This window comes from Argentina silus (assembly GCF_951799395.1).
Source record: "Argentina silus genome assembly, chromosome: 7".
In the NCBI taxonomy this organism is placed as follows: Eukaryota; Metazoa; Chordata; class Actinopteri; order Argentiniformes; family Argentinidae; genus Argentina; species Argentina silus.
In genome coordinates, this window is record NC_139661.1 from 10,153,799 (window position 1) to 10,173,901 (window position 20,103).

Below are 20,103 nucleotides of genomic sequence, written 5' to 3' on the forward strand. Positions count from 1 at the left end.
CCAGGAAAGGTGAAGATGATATGGCACAAGCCATTCATGGCACAATCCAGCTCTTTATTTCTCTGGGTTTTCCATGCTCTATCACTCCAGGAAGTGCTGGGGCATGTGAAGGGTGGATGTGGGCCGGGCGATCGCAGGAGGAGTGAAGGAATCTCTCTGATAACTGATGGACCTCCACTGTGCATTGTGCTCTGAAAGAACTCCCTGATTGCGATTGCAGACCTGCATATAGAGGCCTCACCGTAGTAGTTTATCTACTGTACTAAAGCAGTCAGTGTCTTGTCTGGCAACATTTTTGGACCTGATGATCACAGTACGAGGGTCTTTTAGATATATCTCAAATAGTTTACACTCGCAAGCACAGTTTGCTGACTTGATTTAGTAGGGCATGGCTTTTATGAAATGGCTATGGTTGATATATTTGATTTGATCATAAATACTGATATCTCTCTGACAGAGGCTGAAAAGTAAAGGGGCACATAGTAAGGTCTCCATGGGGAACATGTGCTCCAGAGATCTTACTACTATGTGCCCCTTTACTTTTATTGTAGCAGGAAAGGGGTGGATGGCCACCTATGGCCACCCTCTACTGCCTCACTCTGTGAGCCATGTTGTACGCTACAGTGCCCTTCTCTGGTTGCCTTGGGTACTGCAGCCCTGTATGGGACACTTGGTCCCACAACTGCACCCTTCCTTCCTCCTTCCCCTGATTGAGGTGATCAGTGATCTGAAAGAAATTGAATATGTAAAGGAACCATCATTTCCACTAGTTCTACAACCTTAAACCTCCTGTATCATCTGGTTAAGTCCATTTGATTGGTTTTCTTATCAGAGTATCACTCTGGTTGCATTAACTGCAACTCAATTCATGATAAGCTAAACCTTCTAAACTCTAAACCTTCGTCTTTGGTCTGACTCTAAAAATAACCACGCTGAGGATCCATGAGAATAGTCTAGCATGACAGTTTTCTGACTGTGGCCAAATGTCATCCAGGAATGTGGTGTGAGCACAGTTGGTTTTTAAAAGTTATCCAATAATTTTTTTTTGCATTCTACTTCAGATTAAATGAAGAGATTAGTGGTTACATTTAATGGAAACTAACCCTGATGGTTTGAATTATGGTTTGGACTGAGAGAGTGGCATCTTTCATACAGAGCATGTCAATAATACTGTGGTTTTACCTAGACAGCAATGCTGGATAGTGCTCCAAGTCATGCAAAAACCTCCCAGTTATTTTGTTCCTTTATTAAACATAGGTAGAAAATGTCTCTAATGGTGGTTTTAGATGATACAGTGCATCTGTGTGTAATAGGTCAGCTAAGTTGTGTTTCTCTGAAAAGGTCACGTTTCACGTGTCACGCGACGTCTCCCTGTTCAGAGACAGGGAGACGTCGCGTGTGCGGTTCCTCACAGTCTTTAGGAAGCTCATGATGCCAGAGCCGCCTGTGCCCCTCTCCTCCAGCGCTGTTGGGGCGCGGCTGACAGTCTCCGGCTCTGAGCTCTGGCCTTGGCTGCGGAGCTGGCGTGCGCGGGCAGCGGGCACAGTGATATAGCGGCTGACTACGTTGATGTGGTAGCTGCGCAGGGCCAACAGCTTGGTCACGCAGCACTGGAAGGCTTGGGACAGGGGCTCATTGGCCTGCTCCAGGACAAAGCCTCGGAGAGAGGGCCGCAGAGAGATGTCCTGGATCAGACGCTTGTGGGCAGGGGGCATGTAGCTCCTCATACGAGTCAGAAAGGCACCTGTGCAGGTAATTCACATTACCCCTCTAATAACACTCTAATTACTATTTTTTGTAACTCTGTAATACCAATTTAACACATTTCTGACTGCATCACATTTAGGACATTCTAGAAAGGTACTATTTTTCTTATATGGCTCCTACACTGACCTGTCTGCTTTTCTTACCACTCTTGGCCTCATGTGTGACTCCCAGCAGCTCATCAAAGCAGTGCAGCAGACTGCTCTGGGCAGCACTCCCACCAGAATATTCCATAGGCTCTGCCTGGACCCCCTCATATACCAACCCCTCTGGCATGGAGGGGTTGTCTCTCCATCTGACCCAAACACACATTTACACACTCATATACAGTCTGTGAAAACAGTCTGAATACATGTCACCATTTGCGTTTTCTAGAAGGTGTTCAATACCCACCCAGACAGATAGATCCTCATGATGCCATAAAATACTGATGGCTCCACATAGTCTGGAACACAAAGACATGTATTTTATGAGATGCAGATGCAGATGAACAGGACTGAACATCAGTGCAGTGAGACTTACAGTATTATATGGTTAAGCCAGTACCGTGCATCAGTTTGAGTGCGTCTGTCATGCCTTGCATGGCCTGGCTGATGTCCTCTAGTGCTCTGGTCACCGTCACAACATCACCATGCTGGACCCCATTGATCACCAAAGGAATACTCTGAAACATGTGTTTCTCTGTAACTTCAAGGCATCATTAAGCCTACACTATTACTTTTGCTTCTCAAAAGACCTTCCTTCACCTTAATCCCCGGAGCTGCAGCCAGCTCAACTAGCAGGGTGACCATGAAGAACCCGTGCACGCTGTCTCCACCAGGAAGTGTGACAAGAAGTTCCAAGTTCCTTGGAGAGTAATTCAAACAACACTGTTACCACAGTTATGATGACAACTGGAAATTAGTCAAAGCCTAAAAACATTTCTGGAGATTTCCAGAGTGCATAAATAGGATGTCAACTGTCTCAAAGAGCTATTGGACTACTGGAATGTGTTTAATCTATGAAATTCCCACACAGACAGCTTAGCTGGAGTCCATTTTTGTTGACATTGAAGATACTTACTCCATGTCAAATGGTCTGATGGTCAGATGAGGAGGTGAACATGAAAAACAAACATGACAGATTTTTTTTTTTTTAAATGTATAACAGAATAGCCAGCCCTGATTACTCTTGTGTGCCCCTCTCACCCTTCTGGATCCCTCTTCCTCCAGTTAGCTAGCACTGCGTCTGCATGGGTGAGGATGGGAGGAAGTCCCAGACGCTGAGACACCTCCCAGTATGGAATGGCCAGATTACAAGGCAGCATCTGATGAGAGATTAGAGTTTGTATCAAGGGACTTGCTATTTTCCTAATGATATCAGCAGGGCATAATGTGATATGTGATGACTGAGGTTAATCAGTTACTACATGTATAAAGATAATCACTGTAGGCCTACATTAGCTTTTTGCTCCAGCTATCGTCAATTTGGCCTCCGATAACATGAAGGTGCCAAAGTGGCTTGATATTTTGACCTTTGAAGTACTGTAAAAATGTTTTGTTTTTTTAAAACAAAAACATTTCCCTGCATTGATTGAGAGATACTGTACAAAGCATGTAAGCATGTTTTCAAGAACAAAGGTAAAATAACTACTGTGTCTGTCTGCACACTCAACATTCATAAATCTGCACAGGTGTAGAGAGACCTTGACTGTGTCATTCTCCCCCTCTTGCCACACATAGCCCATGGTCATCACACTCAAGGCCAAGTGGGCCAGACGGAGCTCTCTGTGGCTCTTCAGGAACTGGGTGTTCAGCAAGGGCATCTGGGAAAGGAAATGAAGAACTGAGCCTCGATGGCAGACTCAGATGACACCATATTATGTATGCAACTCATAATATAGAATAGGCTCACAATTATGCTCCTTACACTTCCCACACAAAGTGTGTTCATTTGAACATTTCAATCAGGCCATGTATTTACTGTAAGGTATGAAATGAATTATCAATATGATCGATTCAGAATTATCTTATGTCAAATCATCTGTCACAAGGTTCATCAGCAGGATCATCATTTACTGTCACCAAAAGCTTCCTATTAAGATCATTTCTAACAAACTGTATAAGTTATCTACTGTCTGCTTTCTCACAACAACCTAAAGTGTAACAATACCCCCATACAATCTCATCACTTCTCCTGGAGAGGGCAGCGGAGGGCCCCTCACTCAGCCCCACTGTGAGGGCCCCTCACTCAACTTCTCACTGTTTGACAGTATGGACATTTCCACAGTACCTTAAGAATGCGGGAGCGTAGCATGTGAGAGTAGATGAGATCTGTGATATGCTGGGCAATGTCCATCCAGGGCTGGTAGTATTTTGACAGCTCTGTCTTTAGGGTATGGAGTCATGGCTTCAGTACATGTTACATGGTCCCTCACAAAACACTTTTATTTAATCAAAGGGTGCTCTGTACTGGTTTGCCTTTTCAGGATAGGCACAGGAAAATAGGTATGTTTGAGTTTCAAATGAAGAGTAATTTTGAAAAGTATCAAATGCAATGTAATAATCTTTCTCAATTCATGTAATTTCATCATGACATCAATACAGTAACTCTTCATCAAGGTTAACGGATAAATGTCACTTACAGAGCAAACATAAATGATGCCAATGTTGCATGTATCAACCTTGTCTGGAGTCCATACCATGAGCACTGTACTCTTTGTACTTACTCTTCCTCTTGTAAACTGTCTGTACGATTTAACTGTAGAAACACAATTCTCTGGCAAAACCTTGTTTCCTCATACAAGGAAAAGTGCTGTCACAGCGCATAAATAAAGCCTGCATTAGTTCAGGTGGGACACTTTAAGTTGAATGGTAACGGACAGCTGATTAACATGTATACAAAGCATCTTCACATGTTCAGGGACAAGGTCCACCATGGTTAAACAGTGTGACACTACTGGCTATGAGAGTAATACTGTTGGTCATCCCACCCACTGCCTCAGGCTCAACCCGCTCGGTCACTCTGTATTTAACCTCCCTACTATGCAGAGCGGAGCCATCCAATTACGCCAAACTTAAATGTATTACCATTTTCATTAAACAATGATTAAACCGACGTAAGTGTCCTGACTGAACCAAGTAAACCATGACAACTTTACATTACTTTAGATACATCAAATATGCCTAAACTACATAGCAAAATGTATAAATACTTTTGACTAAAATACTGGAGATTAGAGACCTTACTGCCATATTGATGGTATATCATTTATCTTTATTGACACTGATTGCAAATGCAATGAGTAACCCATGAGATAAGGACTTAATACGTACCAGGGGTGCAGGGAGTATGAAGCCAAACTCCTCAGAGACATGGTAGCGGTCCAGAGAGAAAGGCTGCTGTGAGTCTGTGACTATAGTGGCCATGGAGGCTGAAAGAGGAGCCCTTTGTGTTCAGTGATTGTCAGACAGTTTTAATGATCTGGTCTGAGAGTGGCTGCGGGTACAGACTCCAAACTGTGTGGACCCCAGCGCAGAGTTCACTTGTAAATCATTGTCAACAAAACTGTGCTTTCATAACTTTTTATTTTACCTTTAGCCACTATTATTGCACAATCCCAGGTCTCATTGCATTAAGAGTGAGAAGAGGACAGATGTAGCAGCAATGTAACAGCAATGCAGCAGCCTCATCTAGTGGAATGGACAACACATTGCAAGGGTTTGATCACATGACTCATTCAACCTCCTTTACAACACACTGTATGGACAACTTGTGCCTAGATGGACTACCAATTCTCTGTAATTACCTATGGTATGTACTAACCGTTGCCTTTTACCCAATGAATACAAATATGTGTTTGTCTTCGGATGGGTGTCTTGTAATTTCAGATCAATGTGTAACCAAAAACATCAACACCAATGTACTATAGAAGTCTAATCAAACCTTCCTAAAAGGGTTACTGTTCATCAGTTTTGAGCTGATGAAACTCTGATGAGACTGAAAGATGGTCATAATAGGAGTACATTTTTGGGGGTGTTCTAGCATATTGACAATTTATTAATGAAGAATTAGAACAAAGCCATTACTGTCATCACATCACTTGGCAAATCATTTCAGATCATAAAGAATGTTGTCAAATTGATCCTATCTTAATCCAATTTAAAAAGGCCTGTGGCGTAATACTGCTCTAGCCCACTGAAACTCTCAACTGTAAAGGTCAAATGTAATTTGATCCTCCTGTTCTCTAAACAAAGTTAAAATATACCAAAACATTTCATTTTTTTTAAAGAAAAAAGTAAGTTGCTGAATGCCAACTCACAAATACAATAGGTAAGGTGCTTAAATTAATTGTCAAGGAAAGCTTATGATGGTGGTGTTACGCTCAGAGCTCAGGAACCCAAGCGCAGGACAGAGTCAGGACACATATATAAAAGAATCGGGTTTTAATGAGGGAATAGGGGAAAACAGAGTAGCAGGGTGGAATGGCAAGCAGGGTAGGGTAGCAGGGCAGGCAGGCAGGCAGGGTAGACAGGCAGGGTAGACAGGGCAGGCAGGGCTGGTAGGCAGGGCAGGCAGTGCAGACAGGACAGGTAGGCAGAAACCAGGAAGGTTAAAAGGAATTTCTAAATCTCATTCAAATTCCAGGAACCTATTGGTTGACCATTGGACCATGATGGCAGTTATGGCAGCTTGAAACTGTTAGGTTGTACTCAAATGTTCTCACTCATGTTTGTGCTGTTCATTTCCCTGCAGGCACATGCCTTTAAGAGTTTGGACTTTCATCTTCTCAGGGGCATCTTTTCATAACTAGTATTGAAGTCTCTGTTGTGAAATATGTTACAGCTGCTAAGTATGTTTGGAATGGGATTTCAGGAGATTCAGAGTGGAACGGGTGTTTTGTATGAATGGGTTTTTTGTTGGTGCGCGTGCCTTTATAAGCTACGTAGGTAACTGGAGGTGGTTCTTACAGAAGGCGCTGCGTGGCCTGGGCTGTATGTGGACCGGCTGTATGTGGACCGACTGAGAGACTATGTCCTCGGACATAGATGAATGACAGTGATTAGTTCATTCTTTTTATCAAGAGGACTAAACTGGTGACTTATTCGGCTGACTGTCTACATATTTAAGTCCCGTTAACCTTGCTGCGAAGATGAAGTTCAACCCAGGCTCCCGTCAGGTGCAAGCCTTATCCGATGGAGTCGTCTTCTTTTCGGTCTCAACCATCGGTCAATCCGATGCATCACGTCCTTATGCTGTGGTAAGGATAAACTACATTTTGGGCAAATACACAGTGTGATATGCGTTAAAATCGAGCATTTTGAGAGGCACTTCAATGTTCACATAATGCCATATCAAGGAACCTCTGCTGGATGTTACATAACATGCAATGCAGTAACTACAAATGACCAGCGTGGCTCGGCTTGGTGAAAAACGCTCTTAAAGGATGAATATTATTAGCTTAGAGCTCTGAAATATAAGCCTACCTGCACACATGCAGTTACTGACGCTGATGCTACATGGAGGATTTATTTTAGCCTATCCTCTCTAGAATGACGAGACAAAATCATATCAAACTTCCGAATCAACCCAGAGTTCGCATCTCAATCAATTATGTCAAGTCCTATTATTATGAGGATGTTGCTTATTGTAGCATATTACTTAAACATTATGAAACTTGAGCTTTCAGTGTTGTATGCTATCTGCTTCTGTATGATAGGCGTAGCCTGAGACTGTACACAGAAGGCTGATATTGGTTGCATCACCCATAGAAATGGCATCACCCCGGTCGCGGCAACACTGAAGTCTGCAATGAATGTACTTCCGTAAGATCTTGCTGATGACGGGATTATTAAACGCAGTGAATCTGATGCAAATACATATTAGACCAGCGATAAGCACATATCCTACAGCTTGCTTATTTTCGCAATGAATTTGTCTAACAGTTTCAATACTGAATTGGCTATTATCAGCAATAGTACATTTGAGTCGGCTATGACACAAAGCTGTGCTGTGCAGTTATGTTAAAGCTTTCCCCCTCGTCATCTTAACGTCGGTAACATGAATAGAATACAGTAGGCATACTGCAAATGCTATTATTTGAATACAGGTAGATGGGCGTGTATTTTGGCATTATGACTGCAGCAATGGGCCACTTACTGCATTGTGAAAGGAGCTCTCTTGAAACCCACAAAAGACCAAACATAACACACTAGACATTTGCCGAACACCAATGACAGGGATGTCAGCGTCCCGCGCTGCTTTGTAAATGATTATTACATTGTGTCTAGAGATGTACTCACACTGCGCTCTTTGATCACAGAGATTCGCTGGGAGTAGTCTATAGGCCTACTTTCATGAATGGACTAAAGCTACTGTAGCGCTGTTCCTACCGAAGTAACAGGTGGAACAAACCTTCAATTGGTGCTATTCAAGGACAGCGCATGCTTCATTTAGATTTGGTTAGTGTCTAGATGTATCAGGACATTCAATAGGAAGCTTGATGGCAGTCCTGCTTCGGTTGGCTACATTCTGGACGCATTATTGTTGGAATCCCCTGCTCCTAAACTACTCTGTAGAAATCTATTTTGGCTACCTTTTAATAGCCTACTAGGCTTTAATATCTGTCACTCTGTGTGTGGCAAGACACTGTATGACACAGAAGCAAATCCTGTTCCCTTGGAAACCAGAGACTGATAACGAAATCAACCACCATTTTCAAGACGAGAGGTGAGGAAAGTAGCCCGTGTTTACCTACTCTATTCCCTCCATTTTATTTAATTATAGCGGCATTACTTGTGGATATTCTACATCATAATTTGATCGGATCTTGACTTATCTATGGTCAGATATTGCTAAGGAACTCTTGAACATTGGATACTGCAAGGGATAAAAAAAATGCTTGCAATAAGTGACAATGTAAAGTCATCAAAAATAGTCTGAAAAATGACACCATGTTATTTTACATTGTCAGACTATGGTATTTACCGTTAGCATAGACCTACGTAGACCTGGTTGAATTATTGCTTTGGTTGCTTAGTTGTGCTCTATGATTTAGACTATGTTCTGTAGGCTATTAGTGTAGGCCTATTGTGTTACCTTGACAGTAGCTTGATGTTGATGCTAGATTTCCATGGTGGTTCAGGGTGAGATTTTTATGACAGGAAGGAGGATGTGTTGGCTTATAAGGTTATGCATTGTCCTATTATGTTCTTCTGTATCTATCTCAGTTGAAAACTCAAAAAAACACAAAATGATCGGATGTGGATCCAGCCTAATAGCCCACATGCTGAAGAAATTGAGTTTGTTGAGTCTGTCCTACATTTCAGGAAGACATCCTACTTCACTTACACAACTCTAAATGCCCCAGGGTGTCTGCTTTCCCTTTAAATCTTTTTAAGAAGAGCATGGAAGGTCATGGACTTTCTGAATTGGCACAGGCAGCCACATTTGGAAGGCAGTCACATGACTGACCATTGATAGCACTGCAGACAGTATGAGCAATGCAGATAAAGGAGAGTCAAAGGGCAGTATTGTAATTGCAGCAGTGATCGCTCATGCTGTATTGCTGAGGTGAAGAGTTCAGTTATGAGGTCATGGGGTTGTAGTGATGATAAGGGATGCAACAATATAAAAAAAACACTCTTGGCTGATAATGATATCTGATATTACCCTGACCATATTGGCTAATATAGATACTGATGCCGATATGGCATTTAAACAAATATATATGTAAAGTTTCCGAATGGGGCATAACATTTGTTGGAAGCAACCGATTTGCAGTTATTTTTCCGGACATTCTCAACAGCTATGGGCTAATGCTTGCGTGTGCAACTTTAATGACAGACTACTTTTCCTCAGATTTAACACTGAAATATCTGCAGATCTTCCCCATACCGATATCATAATTTTTAACCATTATCTGCCTATACCAATAAGATGGCTAATATATGTTTTCATCCTTATTCTTGATAACTCTATGATATTTGATCCTCATTGATTAATTATTTGCCACTGTTTCAAGCTCTGCTTCTGTACACTATGACAGGTCCCAGTTGATGGATTCTGACATGGACTATGAGAGGCCAAACGTTGAGACTATCAAGTGTGTGGTGGTTGGGGACAATGCTGTTGGGAAGACCCGCCTTATCTGTGCCCGGGCCTGCAATGCCACACTCACTCAGTACCAATTGCTCGCCACACATGTGCCCACTGTCTGGGCCATAGATCAGTATAGAGTTTGCCAGGAGGTGAGTGGTGAAAACCTTTCTATATTGTCTGTACATTTAGAGAATGCTGATTGCAGATTGCTGAAAAAGTGTGCTGCTGTTGTGTTTGAAATTAACGTTTTGGTTTTTAGTGAGAAATCTTTGATTTAAAGTTCTATAGTATACTGTTGTTATTTCTGCCTAAAACCATACTGCACTTGTACTCACTATTTACCCTAGGTTTAGTATAAGATGGTGGTCTGGTGTTGATTTCAAACACAGCAGTTGCTGGGTAAATATCCATGCATTTGCTGGGTGTGTGTCTCTCTCTGGTCAGGTTCTGGAGCGCTCCAGGGATGTGGTGGATGACGTCAGTGTGTCCTTGCGCCTCTGGGACACTTTTGGAGACCATCACAAGGACCGGCGTTTTGCGTACGGCAGGTAAGATCAGCTGAGCTCCATGTTACTCATGCTAGTCATGGGTCTAGTGCAGACTAAACTGAACATATCCTCACCTCTCTGCCCCTCTGGTCACCCCTCTCCTCAATGCAGGTCAGATGTGGTGGTGCTGTGTTTCTCCATTGCCAACCCCAACTCTCTGTACCATGTGAAGACCATGTGGTACCCTGAGATCAAGCACTTCTGCCCACGGGCTCCTGTCATCCTGGTGGGCTGCCAGCTGGACCTGCGCTATGCTGACCTGGAGGCAGTGAACAGGGCACGACGGCCCTTAGCAAGGTGCAGCACCGCTACTGGTTCTACACAGTGTTTTATTATTTTATTTTACATTTGTATCTTTAGTGTTTCACACATCTGTAAAATCATAGTTGATACTGTAGGCCTTTACCCTTAGAAAGATTAATTGTTATAGAAATTGAAGTTTATCTCCCAATACGCCAGTATAAAATGAAATACTTCATGTCAAAAGCTCAAATTATTTTTAGCTTGTTTAATTTGTAACACCATCAAGTCAATGGACATTGTTTTCTTTTGTTCACTATCTTTTTAGCCTCTAATTTACGTTCATATCTTTCAGACCCATTAAATCCAATGAGATCCTGCCTCCTGAGAGAGGCCGTGAGGTGGCCAAGGAGCTGGGAGTGCCATATTATGAGACCAGTGTGGTGGCGCAGTTTGGAGTGAAAGACGTCTTTGATAATGCCATCCGGGCCGCCCTAATCTCACGACGTCACCTGCAGTTTTGGAAGTCCCACCTGCGCAACGTTCAGCGGCCCCTCCTCCAGGCCCCCTTCCTGCCCCCCAAGCCCCCCCCACCCATAATCACCGTGCCTCCTCCCCCGACCACCACTGAGGAGCATCCTGGACGTCTTCTGGAGGACCCCCTGTGTGCCGACGTCATCCTGGTCCTACAGGAGCGGCAGAAAATCTTCGCCCACAAGATCTACTTGGCCACTTCCTCTTCCAAGTTCTATGACCTCTTCATCTTGGATGCGCGACCTGAGGATGCTGAGAGGCCCCCCCGCGCCCCTCTTTCTGGCCGGGAGCTGCTGATGCGTGCTGCCAGCTTCGACGTGTGTGAGAGCAGTGATGATGGCGACAGGGCCAACCTGCGGGCCTGCACCAGCGACGGCACCTTGAGAGACTCAGAGGGTGGGCGCCGGGGCAGACTTCTGTCCACCTGGAGCAGGGCCTTTGTCAGCATCCAGGAGGAGCTGGTTGATGACCCAGTGACCTACAGCCCCAGGCCTATGACCGTTGTGCACATGGACCCTTCCATGCAACTTGGGCCATTCCGTGCCGTGCTGCGCTACCTGTACACAGGTCAGCTGGACGAGCATGAGAAGGAGCTGATGCACATCGCACACATTGCTGAGTTGCTGGAGGTCTTTGACCTGCGTATGATGGTGGCTAACATCCTCAACAATGAAGCCTTCATGAACCAGGAAATCACCAAAGCCTTCCATGTACGGCGCACCAACAGGGTCAAAGAGTGTCTGGCCAAAGGCACCTTCTCTGGTGAGAGCATATCATTTCGTCTCTGTGTCTAAGAGTCTCTCTTCTGGGATACAGAGATGTAGGGCGGAACATGCCATTAAAAAAACAAGGTCAATCTTGACAAGACAAGATAGAAATAGAAGAAGAAGGAGAAGATAGAGCATTATCATGCCTATTTGTGTTCCAGATGTTGTGTTCAAGCTGGATGATGGAACGATCATGGCCCATAAGCCCCTGCTCATCTCCAGCTGTGACTGGATGGCAGCTATGTTTGGGGGGCCCTTTGTGGAGAGCTGCACCAAAGAGGTACATAAACCCACATCACTGGTCCTAACAACTTGTATGTGTGAGGGTAAATGTACTACTGTAAAAATAGTAGGTGGGAAATTATGTCTGGGCATGTCTGTTGTTTTTAGGTGCTGTTTCCCAACACTACTCGCAGCTGTATGAGGGCTGTGCTAGAGTACCTGTATACTGGGCGCTTTTGTTCACGGTCTGACCTGGATGCCATGGAGCTCATTGTTCTTGCTAACCGCCTTTGCCTCCCACACCTGGTTGCACTTACAGGTAACTCCAATAAAAAACACAGACAAGTGTGGCACACACAGGCAAAAGTGTACATTACTGCTCTCACACTGCAGACACGCTCCCAGTGGCATTATGAAAACACTTAGCAACATAGTAATAATAACAATTGATTACATTTATAAAGCGCTTTTCATTCTACAAGAATAATATCAAAGTGCATACAGTACAATAAAAGATTCAATAGAAAAATTGTAAAAAAAATAAAAAATAAATAATACAAATTAAATAAAAGCAGGGTCGAATTTCACACCCAGGTTGGTGATGACTGAGGACAGGGGAATGATGTGACTATCGCAGGGCCGATTCTGCAGGAGTTGGTGTTATACTGTTGCTCTTGTACCTGTGTAGTAACACTGTCATTCCTATAGTAACATTTTTAATATTTATTTAGTAAATGCTTTGTAATTACTACAGTATGTTGTTATTAGTGTACAATGTAGTGTACAATGTTGTTATTAGTGTAGTTACACCGTCACAACACAGACAAGAGCAACTTCATATAATTACCAAACACTCCTCTAGCAGTGTCTATATTAATGTATGCTCAGAGTGTGGTCTGTTTCTATTGTTAGAATTACTTTGTTTAATTTAGTTGGGTGGTAAAATAAGCAATATTCATAGTAAATACCGTCGTTTTTTGGAGACATGATGAACCTTAAGTGGCCGATGTGTGGCGTTGTTTCAGAACTCTACACAGTAACAGTTCTGATGGAGGCTGCTATGATGGGGGCTGATATTGATGGAGATGTGCTGGTGTACCTGGAGATGGCTCAGGTAAGATGGGGCTCTATTTTCAATCGCAATTACAAGGGTCTTGTGTTTATAGTTCTGTGGCATTTAACAAGTGCAAACATGTGAATATGAATGCATCTCATCATCAGTTGGCTGTTGAAAAATGATCGTCATTTTCTATAATGTCTCCTGTCCCTGGCAGTTCCACTGTGCCCAACAGCTCACTGGCTGGTGCCTTCACCACATCTGTACCAATTACAACAGTGTGTGCCGCAAGTTTCCCAGAGAGATGAAGGCCAAATCCACAGGTAAAGCAAGAAGTTGCCCCCTTGTTCAGGGCTTTATGCTAACTTGAGATATGGCCTGAAGCTCCAACTTTCAGGCCAATCTCCCATGAATGCTTAATTTGCACAAAAGTTTGACTTTTTAGTTAAGAAACATTTGTTTTATAGATGCTTTGCTTTAGTGGAAAGGTGAAGATTAGAAGATTATTATTGTCTCCTGTGTCAGTAATTTTGCCTTCTAAAGCTATTCAGCCATGTCTCTTGCAGAGAACCAGGAATACTTTGAGAAGCACCGCTGGCCACCAGTGTGGTACCTGAAGGAGGATGACCACTATCAGAGAGCACGCAAGGAGCGGGATAAGGAAGACTACCTGTACCAGAGGCGGCAGTGTAAACGCAAGTGGCTCTTCTGGAACCTTCCCTCCTCTCCCTCCTCAAATTCTCCCTCCTCTGGCTCCTCTGCTGTCATCTGATTGTTTCTCAGGGTATAGGGCAGGCCCTCTCTGGGGATCTTTAGGATGAGTGTGAAAAATAGAGGATCAGCACTGTTTGCCAGAAATGGCCACAAATCCCCCCCCCCCCCCCGCGCCTTCCCTAGTTTCTGTTTTGCATCTGTAGTCAAGCTGTGCTCCCCTTGGTTTGCAGGGTCAGCTAAATGTGGCGATAAATGAAATGAGGCTCTTGTGCTTTTTGTGTTAGCATATCCTGCCTCAATACAAAGACCATGAAGCTCAAACCTCAAAGATCAATGACTTGAACTTTGTTGACTGCTCATTGTGCTGTTATTCAAGCATACGCCACCAGGGGGAGAACTGAGAAAGGTTAATATGAAGGGCCTTTCCTTAGTACAGTAGTACAAAAAAGTCATCCTAGCTCATGATAACCATTGACTAACTTGAACTGACAACCAAGTGCTGCTTATCAGCTGCAACAGACAAATAGCAAAGACCAATGACCAGCAAACCAACACAGAAATCCAGTCTCAGTGATATACACTTTGCCCTTAAGTGTTTGTATATTTACCAAACCACCAGGACATGTACAGTATAATCATTACCACCCCTCAACAAGAAATTCAGCAAAATGCATAATCTGGTCTCCCAGGATCCATTGATTAATGTTATGTGGGACAACCCCTCTGCCTATTGGATGGCAGTGTGTATAGTAGAGAGTCTTAAATGATAACGGCAGGAAATTTGACTCCTGTCCTCTTTTGTACAGTCCTTATATATTTGAATGTTTGTGTACAACTTGCACAGCTGATGTTGATGTGAGTCTGTATACACCCCAGTATTCATGTTATGTGCTCTTGCAATGTGTGGCTACTTGTCACTAAAGGGCTTTCTTTTACATGGCCACATTAAATTTCTTCTGACAAAACGCAAGGGAACCTGAATTATGAGGAATATCCGTCAGCATTTAATTTTGAGATGCCAGCGAACACAAAGAAGCCCACCACTACAGTTTGTGTTGCAACAATAGAATGTTGACTGGCTTTGCACTATCAAGGTTTCATTCTGAAAATCTGTAATTGTACTTGATCAGAACAGTGAGTCTGATACATTTTCCCACATATCTTGAATCAAGCAGCTTTGTGACAAATGCCACCATCAGTTTGAGCTTTATCATCCCCCATGAATAGTAATGTAATGTTTCGGTGCATTTTGAATCCAATTGGTCGTGGGGAGACAACATGTACAGTAGTGCCCCTCTGTGATGGTGTCCTAAGCTGGGGTCTGTCATTTATGCTGAACTTGCCTGTGATAGGTCTTCATACAGTAGAGTACCATCACTTAGGATAAGGATACCCAATGACTGCATGCCGTTGGTTGTTTCAGACAAGGCTGTCTCATGCCTGGGTCTTGTCATTCATCATACCTCCACAACCTCTGCTAGTGGACTCTTCTTAAAAGAGGTGACAGCATGAGAGCAGTGCCTGGATCAGCATCCCTACGGAGAGCACTGAGGGCACTAAGGTGTTTGACACATGCTGCAACAAATCCGAATGTGATTGGAGAGATTGTAGGATAAGGACTATAAAAGCACTCCAAGAAATATTGATTGGAGGTTAGGTTGAAATCCTAGGAGTGTATTTTTCTGCTTTGCACTGTTCTCACAGGATATACTGAAGAGATATTTAAGTATGTGTTCATCTCCCTGATGTTATTTGACCGAAGATGGATGAGCGAACATGCACCAGGTGGTGATAGAGTATATTACCATTCAGCATTTGTGACTGGAGATAGATAACATGTACTGTAACAACACTTGAATGGTTCTATAGGTAGGCCCACAGTATGAATGCTGCTAGTTTAATTTCCATGCTAATTACAACTGTAGTTACTGTGTAGTTATGTCATTATCAAATTATAAATGTTATGTAGCTATGTGCTATTTGGGTAACTTAATGTGAAGTGTGACGCTACTGCTTTTTGTTTTGTGGATTATTTCACATTTCTCTAAATGCTTTAGCTGACCTCCATTTACATGAACAGAATGGTGTACATGCAAACCACTGTGAGATCAAAAGAAGTGGCACTACAGCTTGTGAATGAAAGATGATTGAAGATATTAGATACAATGCAAACTTGCCCTCCCAGCCAATACATTATTTGCTTGTGGGAAAAATTATTTGTAAACATTGCTTTTGTAGGACAGGTTGTACAAACCTTTCTTTAAGCTTGCATTACATTGGTTAAAGTTAAGTTTGCCTTCATGTAAATTATACATTTTTGGCAACCCTAAGAGGAGCTTGAAACTTAAATGCTGTATAAATTAACATATTAAAATTAGTAATAGTAACATAAAACATGTATTCAGAAATGCTGCTTAAATTCTCACTTAATACAACTAGACTGCATGTACAAGGCTTATCAAATTACAATATGTAATATCAGACAGATGATCTGTGACAATGCAAGTGCACAGGGCAGTAACTTTATACTGTATTTGATTTGTTTCTATTGGAAAAAGGCTGGTTTGACAGATGTATCTTATGAAAGGTTAAATCATTTTGCATACCTCCCAACTCATTATCAATTTGATAAACCTGCACAGCACAGAACATCAGAGTAGGCTTTATTCTGTGGTGAATGTTTTCTTTTGTCAAATTGTGAAATAATTCATATTGTTTGGATTAGTTGGACTAAAACATGGTTTGTTGTGTTGTAGTTGTTTATTTGCCGTTGATTTTGGAAGGGTAAATGTTCCATCGATTGATTACTGTACAATGTTGAAATATTGTATGAATAATATGTTTTATATTATAGAATGCACACTTCAACATTTTTAACCTTGCTTTTTTTTCATTGAAAGTGATCCATTCCACGTGACAATCAACATTTACAGTACATGCTGTAGTTGAATTTATTTATTTTTTCACAGAACCCTCTTCTGCTGATGCACTGCATCAAAGAAGACACCTCATGCCTTAATGTATAGTGTGTGACATTGAATGTAGATATTGTTACTGTGGTCATTAGTTTGTGAAAAGATGTGTCAATGCTAGGTACTGTAGGCTTTGTGTATAAGTGTACATTCGTATCTGAGTGTGAAATTATTGTGTACACTTGAGAGCGTAAGAGTGTGCTTTTGTTACTTTGAACATTGCTCGGGTTTCATGTTTTTTAAGATGTGAACAGAATGTTTATTAAGTAAATGACTTTTCACCATCCTAAAATCAGTTTAAGATTGACTGTAACATGCGTATGACAAGCCTTGAGTCAGCAACACCTCCCATCAAATTAATGCAGGGAATCCCAATTCTAATTTGTTTCATGATCATGACCTCCACTTCAGACAAATTACAGTATTATTACAATGGATGGCTTGGTATGGGCATTAAAAAATGGATTATGAATCAAAAGCATAGATTATGGCTGATTGTTTTATCATTGTTATTATTATAATGTGGCACAGGCTGTACATATTTCCGCACAGATACTAGCTGATTTTCTACACTTTGCAGTAAGAAATAGGGTCTTTGAAACCACAAACTCACACTGCATTATGTAGCCTGATAGTCTTTTATTAGATTGATATGGCATGTACACTGCTCATAAAGGCCTACTTAGTTGAGTAGACAACATCAGGTGTTAAAAGTGCAAATATAGCTAGATTAATTGAATAAAGGTTATCACTCAGAAGTATGAGGCCCTTTTCCCTGTGTCTAGGTGCTATATCACCGCTGCAAAGAAGCACAAACCAAAGGGAGCTTGTAGCAGCACCAGGACAAGAACCTGCTGCACAATCACAACTGCATAGTTATAAGAAAGCCTTTTACTGAAATGTCTGGTTTCAAAACTTGAATGTTTTCTCAGTGTTTAAAAGCCTGGTCTGACATTTTCCCTCGTCAACAGGTATATTATTTGTGATCTGAAACGTTACAACTGTTTGTATCATTTGTTAGGAGCTGTACGTTCTGTAGCATGTGTTCTTGAAATGTGTAAATAGTGTTTATTAAATAAATATAAAGTAGCAGCCTGCACACGTTCGATGTCTCCTTGATGGCTTTTGAGATCAACATTGGAGTTTGTCCAAAAACCAAACGTCACTGCGCAGCGCAGTCCAGGACGCGCGTCCTGAATGATCTCGACGGATCCTTAACAAGTGCAAGTATAGCCTACACTATTTCACGCTCTTCTCCATGGTAATACATAATTTCGAGTAGCCTATCTAGATTTGTTGACATTAAAATGTTATTGACGACTCTTATTGGTTGAAAATACTGAGTTAATTCGTTTAGATAAGCTGCCGCAATTGTTCGTAGTTGGCTCCTCACCAAAAGTTTTTTTTTACTATGCGGTAGTCCGTCAAGTGACAAGCGACTGCTGTTCACGACTCACAACCTCTTAACATATGATTTATACTGACTTTGCGAATACAGGTGCTATTGCTTTGTGAAGTAACCAGAATATGAAAAGCAACATATGTAAAGTAACATGAACTCTAAACGCGGTTACTACTATCATCACGAGCGAAGGGTATAACGCACTCTCCTCCAGTACAACAAGGCTGTTTGATATCGGGGTAAATGCTAATAATTCATTACAACCATAAATTGATCATACAGGAGCCCTCAAGACCAAAGCAATTAATGAATACATTAATGAATAAACACACTTCTGTGTTGAGTTACCCGTACCTGGTAACACAACTCTGACAGAAATGTAGATCGATTAACCAATTCCGTGGCAAATGCCATGGATTATCAATTGGATAATCCAGCTAACAGAAATGGTATTCAGTGACATATCTCGACCCAATTGAGAGACTATCATGGTCTTGTCATAGACTAGGAGCCAACACTCAGACCAGAACATGCGGTGCCGAGACCCAGATCGAGTCCCAGAGCAAGACCACATTTGCGTGAACTCGATATAAAGACTCTATATCTGGTTACAATTGATCAGAATTGTTAGTGTTTTCACAAACCTCTCCACTCACTTGTTGCTTACAGGCTGTGTTGCTGGGGCCGAAGGTTTTGGTACTATCTATTGCTGCCTGTTTTATTGAGTTGTACCAGGTCGCAGCAAGAGTATCAGAAAGAGACTCTCAAACACTGAGTCCTGTTGATGCTTCCTTCTGCCAGTAAGTCATGTACCTTCAGTGGAATGGAATGTATTTCACAATTTATGCATGTCAACTTTAGATACCATGTCAATTATAATGAACATTTAGAAGATACTTGAGCTTACAATTATGTAACTCGTTTTTTTAAGTGGGGGATTAGAAGTGATTTATCCAGAACTTGACATCAACAAGTGCATCATCATTTCCCGGGATCAGCGACTCAGAGAGAAGGTCAGCAGAGAGTGGACTGCTCCACAGATGTGCCTTGCTAGTGCTGATAAGGTAAGAAGAAAGTGTGTGTGTGTGTGTGTGTGTGTGTGTGTGTGTGTGTGTGTGTGTGTGTGTGTGTGTGTGTGTGTGTGTGTGTGTGTCTGTCTAATCAAAAACAGCATGCAATCATATCTGTTTCTCATTTTAAACACTAGAGAGCAGTGTAGACCATTCAAGTTACTCAAAATATAATACATATAAGGACTGCAGTCAGTGCAGTCATAAGGAGAAATGTTATTGTCCTCTAGGTGTGTACAATCAGCTTTCTCATTGAACTCATCAGTCATGAAGCCATACTACAAATCTCAATGGTTATTCTCGTATCATGCCCTCACCTTACCCTCATTTTAAGTCTGGGTTATCTGTGATCCATCTCTGAAGCCTTATGTTCTTGCCTCCTTTTGTTAGTGCTGCTATAGCTGATGTTTACCAGAGGGTGGTGCAAGCATCCTATTTATTTTCTGTATTTTCTTTTTACATTATGCCAATGTTTCTTATACTCAATTATGAGCCTAAATGTTGGACCTGGATTGTAAAAACTATCGTTTAATATAAGCTATATTATAGGCATTCAGAAATCAGTGATTATTCAAGTTTAAATAGAACATTTTAGCAAATTTATACTGAACTCATAAAAGACATGTCTTTTGTTTCCACTAATTACAATAGACAGAAAGCAATTTACCGTAAAGGAAATAGTGGCCACTGTCTTTACAAGCTTATCTTTATTGTAAGAACTTCATTTACTGACA

At 41.9% G+C, this 20,103-nt stretch overlaps 3 protein-coding genes across 4 annotated transcripts in view; 2 read left to right on the forward strand and 1 right to left on the reverse strand.

Annotated features, from left to right (window-relative positions):
* Nucleotides 1-1,349: 1,349 nt before the first annotated feature.
* On the reverse strand, nucleotides 1,350-5,171 carry ido1 (indoleamine 2,3-dioxygenase 1; the record flags this gene model as incomplete). Its single annotated transcript, XM_083673299.1, has 10 exons — nucleotides 1,350-1,744; nucleotides 1,911-2,059; nucleotides 2,158-2,209; nucleotides 2,311-2,428; nucleotides 2,511-2,610; nucleotides 2,827-2,841; nucleotides 2,952-3,070; nucleotides 3,449-3,568; nucleotides 4,036-4,131; nucleotides 5,079-5,171. The coding sequence occupies 10 exons, from the start codon at nucleotides 5,169-5,171 to the stop codon at nucleotides 1,350-1,352; spliced, it is 1,257 nt and encodes a 418-aa protein (XP_083529425.1).
* Nucleotides 5,172-6,798: 1,627 nt separating this feature from the next.
* Nucleotides 6,799-17,988, forward strand: rhobtb2a (Rho related BTB domain containing 2a). The gene is made up of 10 exons (XM_083673679.1): nucleotides 6,799-7,003; nucleotides 9,791-9,992; nucleotides 10,288-10,391; nucleotides 10,503-10,688; nucleotides 10,987-11,927; nucleotides 12,094-12,212; nucleotides 12,323-12,473; nucleotides 13,180-13,268; nucleotides 13,429-13,534; nucleotides 13,778-17,988. Exons 1-10 carry the CDS (start codon nucleotides 6,939-6,941, stop codon nucleotides 13,981-13,983), a joined length of 2,169 nt encoding a protein of 722 aa, XP_083529805.1. The 5' UTR covers nucleotides 6,799-6,938; the 3' UTR covers nucleotides 13,984-17,988.
* Nucleotides 17,989-18,087: 99 nt separating this feature from the next.
* Nucleotides 18,088-20,103, forward strand: part of pebp4 (phosphatidylethanolamine binding protein 4) — a 46,245-nt gene continuing 44,229 nt past the window's right edge. For both annotated transcript variants that reach the window (XM_083672904.1, XM_083672905.1), the window contains exons 1-3: nucleotides 18,088-18,158; nucleotides 18,969-19,099; nucleotides 19,231-19,363. In XM_083672904.1, the coding sequence (XP_083529030.1) occupies nucleotides 18,156-18,158; nucleotides 18,969-19,099; nucleotides 19,231-19,363 (267 nt within the window). In that variant the 5' untranslated portion in view covers nucleotides 18,088-18,155. The remainder of the gene's footprint in view (nucleotides 18,159-18,968; nucleotides 19,100-19,230; nucleotides 19,364-20,103) is intronic.

Bases quoted from the DNA above. Each gene is read 5' to 3' on its own strand.
- rhobtb2a (XM_083673679.1), top strand. From the start codon at position 6,939: ATGGAGTCGTCTTCTTTTCGGTCTCAACCATCGGTCAATCCGATGCAT. The intron at 10,392-10,502 runs GTAAGATCAGCT...TCCTCAATGCAG, and splicing joins CGGCGTTTTGCGTACGGCAG to GTCAGATGTGGTGGTGCTGT. The intron at 10,689-10,986 runs GTGCAGCACCGC...CATATCTTTCAG, and splicing joins GCACGACGGCCCTTAGCAAG to ACCCATTAAATCCAATGAGA.